This window comes from Calonectris borealis, chromosome 1 (assembly GCF_964195595.1).
Source record: "Calonectris borealis chromosome 1, bCalBor7.hap1.2, whole genome shotgun sequence".
Taxonomy (NCBI): Eukaryota; Metazoa; Chordata; class Aves; order Procellariiformes; family Procellariidae; genus Calonectris; species Calonectris borealis.
The window spans coordinates 134323245-134333998 of NC_134312.1; the positions used below are offsets into that span (position 1 = coordinate 134323245).

The 10754-nt window shown below is 52.3% G+C and overlaps 1 protein-coding gene across 1 annotated transcript; it reads right to left on the reverse strand.

Annotated features, from left to right (window-relative positions):
- Positions 1-3543: 3543 nt before the first annotated feature.
- On the reverse strand, positions 3544-8503 carry RAI2 (retinoic acid induced 2). The gene has a single exon (XM_075175388.1). The coding sequence runs from the start codon at positions 6468-6470 to the stop codon at positions 4602-4604; it is 1869 nt and encodes a 622-aa protein (XP_075031489.1). The 5' UTR covers positions 6471-8503; the 3' UTR covers positions 3544-4601.
- Between the last annotated feature and the right edge of the window lie 2251 nt (positions 8504-10754).

Here is a 10754-nt window from a genome sequence, read left to right on the forward strand (position 1 = left end):
TGCTTGGTGGCCACTTCTGTGCCAGCCAGTTTCCCCCGAAAGCTTTTGCGTGCAAGAGGTGCGTGAAGCTGCTCCTTGAGCCCCTGTGGGTCAAACCTCTGCAGGGATGTGCAAGGTGGTGTAATCATCCTGGTGCTCGGGGGCGGGGGGCTGAGCAGAAAATGGGTAGAAATGGTAAAAAAAGAAAAGTTGGCACTGATCGATATTGGCATATCAATTTTACAGGGGATAGAAGCACGGGTGGTAGGAGAGCCTAGGTCACGCACGTTACTTCAGGCCTGTGATGTGCAGAAGGGGATGCCTTTGCTGTTCTCCTTCCCCTCCCCTTCCCGCCGGGCAGGGTTTGCTGCTGCTCTTCCCCGTCACCTGCTGTGTCCGGGCAGGAGCAGGAAGGCCACACTGCCTTGCGTGCTCTGCCTGTGTGTGGTTTCATGTACGGTCTCCCCCCGCCCTCGCTTCTCAGCTGCCTTCAGCCCAAGAAAGCGTTACCCTCCCAGCGCTCAGTGCTCACCTTTCTTCCCGCTCTCGCGAAGCCGAGTGGCCCCAGAGCCTTGTCTTCGAAGCTGGCGCCTTCCTTTTCTCTGTCTGTCATCTGCTCGTGGCCAAGGGCCACAGCTTTGCTTCTCCCTTTCGTTCTCTGGCTGGCTGCTTGCTGACCTTTATTAAAGGTGCGATGCTCACAGGCCTGGAGGTGGCTCTTAGCTTGGCTTCCACTGCCTGTTCTCCACCTTTTCCGTGTGCTCATAATTGTCTGCTTCTTACCTGACTGCTTGTCTGTTCTCTGAGCCTAAAAAGCGCCTGGTCCAGGTAAGTTCTCTGGCTGAGAAGCGGCTCATTCTTCTTTTGGATTCATTTCTGTTGCTAACAGCTAACTCCACGTGCCGAAGCCTTAGCCCCGCACCCCTGGTCCCAGGGCCGTGCCTTGGGCAGCGCAGGGGAAGGGCACGGGCTGCCCCGCGGAGGAAAGCTCCAGGCTCTTGCATCGGAGCTCTCCCCCCATGAGGCTGCTGTGTACCGTGCCCCTCATCTGGGACGCGCGGCCCGGCTCCCCTCCTCGCATTCAGTGTCTGGCTTCCTGCGAAGCCCCTGCCTCATGGGGGGAAGAGAGCAGAGGGGAAGGTAACCTGCCCCCTGAAACCCTCTCACCCACCCCCTAATAAAAGCCCACACCCAAAGTCCAAGTCAAAGGAAGCTTGGAGCCAACAAGGGGTGCCCTTGAGGGTCTGCGCTGCTCCTCTCTCTCTCTACCTCGCATATACCCATCATTGTAAAACATCTTCCTCCTACCATTACGGCTTAATGACTTTCCCTTCAACTTCACGAGAGGTATTAATGTCTCCATTAACAGCCACCAGAAATGGAAGCTCCATATATCACGAGTGCAGCTCCGCATCCTTCTCCTCGTACAGAAGTTTCAGAAGCAGTTAAAATGTAGCCTTGTAGAAAATTAATGGCCCAATATACAAAATCTGTAATTGCTGCTAGAGGCGAGGAGGAGGAGGAGGAGGAAGTGCTCAATCTTGGTGTAATTAAGTACCTTGTTCCATGGCCGCTTCTCCCCCATGCCGATGGGATGTAGGACTCGTGCGTCACACACGAGGGATGGTGGGAGGCAAATGGTCCCTACTTAGTGTCGTTTGCCCAGCAGAGTTAAGCATCAGGAGAGGTGCCGGTGCGTGGCGCCTTTTCCCGTGGCACAGCCTCGAAGGCTGGGGTTGCATGAAAGGGTAGCCGGGGAGGGAGGGGGAGCTGCCCTATGCCTTCCCAGCAGGATGCGGTTCAGAATATCCCCCCTGCCGCTGCAGTTGAAGCAATGGAAAAGCCAGGCGGTGGGGCGGGTGAGCCCCGTCTGCTCTGCCCATCCGTTCCTCGTGGGGTGGCTCCAGCCTGTGTCGCCTTGTGGCAGTGGGGTCGTTGGTGGCGACCAGCAGTGCCAGGGAGCTTGGCCCTTCTGGAGACAGCCCTGTAAAGCCAGGGGGGCCGGTCCTGGGGGTGCAGAGCCGGGGACGCTAGGATGGTTGGAGCCTGCTCTGGTTTTCCTCAGCCCTGTTTCAGAGTGGGGAGGTTGCAGTTTCTCTTGTAATGGTCTGGGGAAGATGCAGCCGCATGGCTGCTGGTCTGGCCTGCCTTTACAACCGGTACCAGTTGCCTTTAAACTGAATTAGTTGCCCGGAGGCATTGGGTGTTTTGACAGTGCTTGCATGGGTTTATAATGGCATAAAGTTGATTTAGCCTGATTTGTTGTCAGGGTTTCTGGGGCTTGTGTTCTAAATTCAGTTAAACCAGACCACTGTGCGCAGAGCGGGCCGGGAGGTAGCCTGGGCATGGAAGTGAACCTGGGAGCACTAATAGCTGCGAAGGAGAGGAGGGAAAACCTCAGCACCTGCAGCCGCTCTCACCAACGGGTGCTGCTCGCAGGTGTCCTCTGCCCATCGGCAGGAGGGGTGCCCATCGGCAGGACCCCCTCCCTCTGCCTGCTGAGGATGCTGTGGGGGATGACGCTCGCAGAGGGATGCCGTCAGTGCAGCAGATGTAACCATCAGTTTTTAAAAAAAAAATTTAACAAAAAAAAAATCCCAGAAACTTCTTTTGAACTTGCTTCTGACAACTGTGAAATAAAAATGACACCAGCTAATGCTATGATCTCCTTCTTTATAAATAATCTGGTGTAGCCCTGGGGAAAACTACATTTTCAAAGATTTTTGACGCTCTGGAACGGGCCTAGCTGCAACAGAGTGGGGCAGTGACAACTGGGACGGCCGTCCCAAGGGATGTCGAAATCTTGAGCCTCTGCACTGCAATAACGAGAAGATGACACATTTCATCAGCACAGTTTCTTGGAAGGAGCAAAACAAAGTAGCAGAGTATTTTCAATTAAGAAAAAAAAAATTTTAAAAAAATACAGTCAGATGACTAAACATTAATGAATCCATCAACACTTTACACTCTTCTGAACATTGTCAGTTCTGCCAGCTTTGGGAAAAATAAAAGGCTTTAAAAATACTTAGAAAGCAAGAGTTTGACAGAATTTGATGCTACGCTTATGGGAAAGTGCTCCATTTTCATATTAAGCAAGAGGGCAGCAATCCTTCAGCCCGGGAGAAGAGAAACAGCGTACCTTTCCCGACCTCCTCCTGCAGGTGCATTTTCTGAATAGTGAATTGGCGTCTGCTGGCACCAAAAGTTTCAACAGATTTCGGCATGACACTGGTGCCGAAGGGTGTGATTAGACTTCTAACCCTGAAGCTGCTTCTTTGGGCAACTTCTCATTGCACGAACAACTGCAAAAACCTTCTTGAAACTGTCCAAGAGGAGTCTTGGACGTAGGTTGGCTGCAGCTAGGTAAAGAAAGGCACAGTTAGCGTGCGACGGCATCCAGCTGATGGGTTTGCAACGGCTTTTTTTATTTAGCCAGTACTGGTGCGGTGCTGGGAACATGTCATTTGAAATAATAACAGAGGTTTTCTACATAACAGGTATAGCCACAAAAAGGCAGCGCCCACCGAAAATTGTTCTCCTGCTCTCACGTTCGTGCTTCCGTCGGGATGGGTTTTTACAAGCGAGCCGTGTGAATTTAAAAGCCGACACAGAATAATGCATCTGCAGCTCATGTCCATACACAAGTGCAAAACCGTAACCTACCAGAACTTTTATTTTAATTGTACATTCACATTTCTCCATTGACGTGGGCAGCTTGTATGCTGCCGAGTGATAAAGTTACACAGTTCTGCTCTTTCATGTGCATTGATTTCAGCCATCAAAGAAACTTAGAAAACTAACAATAAACAACTTTTCCATATATCTGTAGTCAGGCTGGGAAAAATTATGTGACTCTTCCTTCCCTTCCCGCCCCCCGGCAACCAAATTCCCCTGACTTTCAGGCTTTTCTCTTTTAAATGACTGCTAATATTACTTAATATTTTAAGATGGTTTCCTGTGGGTCTCTCGCAATGAAGCTGGCATTAGCTGCGCACTGGCCTGTACCTCTCGCTCCTCCAGAAGCTCGTTTGGGTGCATCGTTAGCGGCTGTTGCGACGTGCTCTCCGACAGTGCTGTGGGACAGTATAATTTTTCTTAGCCTGTTACTTTTCCTTAACGTTTTAGGCTCATCACAAGTCAGTTGCGGGGCTTTACAGTTTACAGACTTTTTGCCAGACCTTCTCCGTACACTGAAAGCGATTCGGAAATAACAAAAAATGCTGCAACCAATTAGCACATACAAACATTTATTTTGAAATTTCCATTCCGACCGTTATGAAGAATTACATCATCAAAGCACTTTATGGCAGTGAAAATAGCTCTTACCCCTCTGACTCATCCATTACTCCATTAAAGCTGCAAAATGTGCAATCTGCTTGAAAAATAGGTTGCTTTTTATTCAGTTTCCCATGAAAAGTCAAAATTCGATAACAAAAAAAACAAAAGGAAAAAAAAAAACCAACCCAGCTTATAGGGACTCTACATCCGATCCTCTCCCCTTCCCCCAAAAATAACTTACAAAGATAGTTTAAAGTTTTAAATGAGTTTAAAACCAAGTGCATCTTTTTATTATTTTTTTTTCTTCTTCTCATAATAATCTTAAAATTCTAAAAACCCATAATTTACTTTCTTGGAAAAAAGGCAGCGAGCCGTTGCTTCTTGATTGGAAGAATATGTATCTCCGGCGAGTTCATTTTCTTTAGCTTTACGCTCCTGTTTTTGACGGGTTTCCTGAGGGCCTCGGCGCTGTCCCGGGGCTCGGGCGGGCTCTTCACGTCGTAGCACTGCAGCACCGAGTCCTGGGGCAGGTCCCTTTTGAAGGAAAAGTTTTTGGTGGAGACCCCCGACAGGCCCTTGATCTTGCCGCAGAAGATGGTGGGCACGGCGTCCTTGACGGAGACGATGACTTTGGCTGTCTGCGAGGTGCTGACGATCTCGATGTTGTTGCCGGCCTTGGGCTCGCAGCCCGCCCTGCCCGCCTGCTCCACCAACCACTTCTGCGGCTGCCGCAGCAGCTCGGCCGGCCCGCCGCCCGCCCCCCTGCCCTCCGCTTTGCCCGACGCCTCCTGGGGCTTGCAGGGGGCGAAGGGGGCGGCCGGGCCGGGGAGCTTGTCCGGCGCAGGGTGCACGTCAGCCTCGGCGGCGGGGCCGGCGCCGGCCGCCTCCCCGTGGGGCCCCCCCGGCTTGCGGCAGGAGGCGAGGGACAGGTCCAGGGCCCCGTCCTCGGGCGGCAGCGGCGGGGCGGCCTCGCCGGCCCGGGGCGCGGGCGGCCCTTTCATGGAGAGGTCCAGCGCCTCGTTGTCGCCGCCCATCTTGATGACGGTGTGGCGGCTCAGCTGGGGAAACTCCCGTGGGTGGAGGAGGTCGAAGGGCTTCGTCTCCTCCTTCTCCAGGGGGGTCTGGGTCCCCTTGCAGGAGTGGGGGGTGAAGAGTGGCGGCTTGGGCGGGTCGGGGGCCGCCTTGGCCTCGGCGCCGTGGGGCACGGGGATGGGGACGGGGATGGGGATGGGGACAGGGACGGGCAGGGGCACGATGACGGGGTAGGGCACCAGCAGCGTGGCGGGGGGCACCAGCGGGGAGAGGGGCGAGCTGAAGGCCTGGGGCGGCAGGGTGGCGTAGTCGGGTGGGGGCTGGCAGGGGGTAGAGCCCAGGGCAGCCTGCGAGGGGAACAGGTCCTGAAGGACAGCGGCGAACCCCGGCGTCTGAAAGACGGGGGGCAGGACGGGCTCCTGGGCTTGGCTGGAGGGCTTGGGGTCCAGGAGCTGGGGCTGCCCGACGGGGGCGGCGGCGCCGGGGAAGAGGCCGGCGTGCAGGGGGCTGGCGGGGCAGGCGGCCCCCGGGGGCAGAACCAGGGGCGAGTTCAGGTGCTGGAAGACGTGCTGCTCCAGGAGGACGGGCAGCGGGACGGGGCCCTGGGTGGTCATGACGTAGGGGGTGGCGGCGTTGGTGGCCGGCATCTGCGGAGCGGCGCTGCCGGCGACCTGCAGGTGGATGGGCAGGACGACGGGGCTGTCCCCCAGGCAGATGGGCTGCAGCACGGTGGCCGCCACCTTCAGGGCCACCCCGCTCTGCGACTCGGCCGGCGGCGTCAGGATGGAGGGCGCGGGGACGGTCACCAGCGGGGACAGGGCCTTCTTCATCAGGTCGGCCGAGTTGATGTTCCAGGCCTCCGCCGTGATCAGCTGGGCCACCCCGTTCTCCAGCTTGTTGTTGGCCATCGCCGAGGGCGAGCTGGTGACGTCCATGGGCAGGTTTGGGGCGTCCTTGTACAGCTCCTCCATGTCGCAGGGCTTCTCGGGCTCTGCCGGCGCCGCCTCTACATCGCCGTCAGTGGGACCCGCGGCGGCTCCGGGCTGCCAGGAGCATCGGCACGGACATAATTTGGCCTGCAAACCAGAAACATATTTTAGGCACCGCATAAATCTCCTCCTTAAAATAATATTTGCAATTGCCTTTAAAGACCCCATCGCCAAAGAAAAGACGTTAAACATTTCCACGCTTCAGGCTAACGGCTCCATAATACAGTGTACTATATATACAGAGATGCTAGATATACATACATCCGTGAGTGTTGTAGGAAGAGTTTTGAGGAACTTATATTTAGCCGTAAACACAGATAATTTAAAAGGCCTCGAGGGCTGCCTGCAGCCAAGCCCCCGCCCCCCAGTCCGCAGCCTGAAACAAGGACTGGGGCCGTTCGTTTCACGTTTTTAAACAAAGCTTCACATAATGACAGTGCACGGCAGAGTCGAGCGACAGCGCGCTGTTTTAACTCAACAAAAGCCCCAAAACCAAACATTTCTAAAAATACTGTGGCTAAGAAATGTTCCGCCATGGGCGAATGGTCCTCGCCTCCCCTAAAATACTCATCCCTTTTTCGTCCCAGTGGGATTTACTAAAGGCAAGCGGGCGAGCCCTGCGCACTGTGTACAGCACCTCCGAAACTGCCGTGTGCAGGGGGAGAAAGGGGCAAACCCAAACCAAAGCTGACATTCACCCTGCCGCAGAGCTAGAGAGAGACGGTCGTGTGAACCAGGCACCTGAGTCACAACAGACACAAAGAATAAAAAAAAAAAAATCAAAGCAACTTCAAATTTATTTTGACAGCATAACTCTTTATATGAACCAAGCAAATGGCAATTAAAAAAGGGCAGAGATGGTTTCCATTCATGATCGTGGTGAAATTTGCAGCCTATTTCCTAAAAAGATTAACACCCCTTTCCCCTGAAAAAAAAAAGCAGCAAACTAACGGCGTTGCGCATCCGTTTATTCAGAAGGATAAATAATTTCCGCCCTGCGAGCCGCCGCTGGCAGACTTTGGCTGGGGGCCGGCCGCTCCGCCTGGCACCGCCCGTGCCTCTCCCGAAGCGCGCGGTGCATCCTGCCGTAGTAATAATCACCATGGAAACTTGTCCGGTTTCAACTCCGTTACCATGGGAAAGCACCGGCGCACCCCAAATTTACATGTTTCACCTGCACGCGGCTGAATCCTCCTCCCTACGAAGCAGTCGTGTGCCATTGCCGCCCGGCCGGCTGGCCAGGCCGGTGGGAGCGAGGCGCTTCCCTGCGTCCCGCAGGCGCGCCGGCGTTGGGATGATAGGGAGGGCGGTGCCACTCCGAAATGGGATGGGTGAGGAGTCCCAGCCTGGGGATGCGTCTGTGTCTGAGAGCACACCAAGAGCTCCGCCGGCTCTGGCATGATTTGCTCGCGTAGGACCGACAAACCTGCAAACTAAGAGGGGACGGGCAAAAGGGGGAAAAAAAAGCAAACCCCACGAACAAAGGCTAAAAAATGGCCAAGGCAGGGAAGCGGGAAATCTCCCGAGTCTCTCCCGAGACCTGTAAATCCTTGGATTTGGCAGCGAGATGCCGTGGCGAGCGCAAGACTACAGAAATGTCGGGAGTTAATAGTGGAGGCTGGTTGGGTAAAATGCTAATAATTTACCAGGCGCGTTTGAGTTCTTAAAAAGGATTTTTAAAAGTAAACAGATGAGTCATTTCTTTTCCCCTCCTGCTGCTGGCTTAAGGAGAATAATTCCGGATTTTTCTCATCTCATGAAATGTTCTGCAGAAAACACTCACAAATACAGGGTTGAGGGTTTTTTTGTTTGTTTCCTTTTCCAGCCTCGGCGGAGACAGATTACAGGCAGGCAGAGATGCCCAAGCACCGAAAAACAGAAGCAAAAAATCAAATCCCTTCTTCAGAAGGTGACAAGTATCAGTACCAAAAAAATTGGGCCAGTCTTGTTTTGGGGGGAAAAAAAAAAAAGAGCAATCGTTTCTAAAAATAAAGACAATGAGGAGACCGCTCAGCAGATTCACGCTGAAAAAAAAAAAAAAGAGGTGGTTGTTTCTCTTAAGGAATTAAAAAGCCATTTTCTACTGCTCTTATAATCTCTCCCTCCCTCTTTTTACAATGACCATTTTAAACCCCCGTGGTCTCTGCAGCGTACACCAGCATCTTTGCTCCTCCAGCTGCTGCAGCACAGCCAAGTGTTTCGCACATGACACTGGCTCTTCCCGATGTTTCTGTTTGCTTGAGCAGCGTGAGATCGCAGCGCTTTCACAGGGAATTAATGACCTGGCGGGGACAGGAAATGACCCCCTGTTCCCCTGGCAGACCCATTTAACGTTGAGAAATAGAAAAATTAAGATGAAAATGATGCTGCGTAAGAGACTTGAGGGATTAGCATGCTGTACGGACCCACGGAGAGAGAGACAGATCACCGCCGAAGATGAAAGTATAAAACATAATAAAATCCCCCCATTGCTGCTTTAAAAAGCGACAGAGCTGGAGGCAGAGGAAACATCTAGATGAGGGGAAGAAGAGCTCATCTATCACCATCAGACACCTTGAAGAAATGCCTGTGGGGTTGGTTGGGGGGTTTTTTTTTAAGCATAGTCAAATATTGTTTTCCATGCTGAATCCTATACGTTTCTGGGATCTGTAAATACATATTGCTGAGCTTGCGGTCCTACACTGCCTTTGGGAGGGCCCCACCATGCGAGGGGAAGGAGAATGAAAGAAAGGTGAGGTGCAGCCCTCGACCCAGGTTTAAAGGCTTGGGGTGGGCTTTTCCCCCCTCACCTTTCCTATGTGGAAGCGTACTTTCAGTGCACCTGCTTCTTGAGCACGTGATAGCTACAGAAAAAAACCCAACATATATATATATATATATACACTTAAAAATATTTCATGATCCTGCCCGCAGCCTGCAGCTTGGCAGTCGCTGGCTGCCAGGTAGAGCGGAGTCCTGGCGCAACTGCCCCCTGCGCCCTGTAAAGCAATTTTCGGTTTCACCCGGGAGGCAATCCCGGGGCTGCTAAACATGTATTACGCTAAACACCTATTATCAAGGTCAGTAAGCAGACAGAATGAAAAGGATCCAAGTCCCCAAGCCCCAAAAGAGGAAATGTTTGAAGATTTGGGATCAAGAGACAGTTTGAAGTTGTCCGAAGAGGTGTTTTGAAGTTCCTGGACTCCTTTTTTATACTACGTACACTGAGTACATGGTACAAAACCGTAAGTCAACAAGTCAACATGGAGATGACTTAAACTAAAGTAAATTTTCAATGTTAATCTTAACAGTGATAGCTATACTGTATTTCTCCTTTAATAAAAATCAACCTGAAGTATGTGCTGGGTTTGGGGTTTTTTGGTTTTTTTTAAGATTGCTGCTTCACTGCACATAAAGTATTCAGAGTTACCCAGTTTTTAAAACAAGTTTTACGTACCTAATATACACAAATGAAGGTAATATAATTCAGTGAAATTGCCTTAAGTTTCCTCTGTCTACCACACCTGAGTGCTGGAACGTCAATTAATTTCACTTTCCCTACTTATCTATTTAATATTTAATTTGCTGTTTGTTTTAATTGAAAAGAAGGTTACAACACTGAAAAGAGCCCAATTGTAAATAACCTGGGCCTTCCCACCGGGGTGCTGATAAGAGTTAAGTTCATGGCACTATGCAATGATGAGTGTAACTGTACAGGAAATGGTATGTTAGCTATACAGAAATGCTATGACAGGGGAGGTGATAGCTCTAGCTTGGGTTTTTTTATCTCCTGCTGATGGCCGTGCAACAAACTTTTCTCAGGGCTGTTGCGCGCCTTCCTGTGGGACAGCAGCACTGCACTGTGCGCAGCTATCCCCGCGCTCCGCTTGCTCGTCCCTACCGCGGCTTGTACCTCGCTATCGACACAGAATTCAAATTATACTGTGCACACTATGGAAGGGGTCTCAGATGCTCCCTTTGTGGGATGCCCTGCTCAGCATCTCCTGGGAAAATGAGGTTTCCTTTCAGAATAAACACAGTATCAAAACCAACACAAAATGCAAAATCTTGACTTAATGGAACAGCTTGGGGACAAAATTATGGATGGATTTGGACTTCAGTGTTTTGTCAAAACTCACTGCTTGCCATCACTGATCTTTCTGCCAGAAGCAACGTGTTTGATTTTTGCTCTGCAGAAGCCCATTAACAAGGGCCATGGCGAGAGCACCCCGACGGGGACGCCCCACCACTCCTGGGGCGGGCGGCAGACCTGCCGAGCACCCCGGCGGCACGCACCCGACCAGAGCACCACGCCAGGTCCTGCACGCCCCGGTCCCTGTTGGGCTGATCCTGCCACCGCACGGCAGCACGCCCCATCGCCCTCGATGCACCACGAAACCACGCACCCAACCTGCGCCCTACTGAGACGTGGGTTTCTTAAGGAGCTCAGGGTTGGGCCTGCCTGTCCTCAGCAGTCTCAGTGGCCGAAGCCCGACC

What these genes read in the sequence shown, in the direction of transcription:
- RAI2 (XM_075175388.1), bottom strand. Translation starts at nt 6,470, where the DNA reads ATGTTTAACGTCTTTTCTTTGGCGATGGGGTCTTTAAAGGCAATTGCA.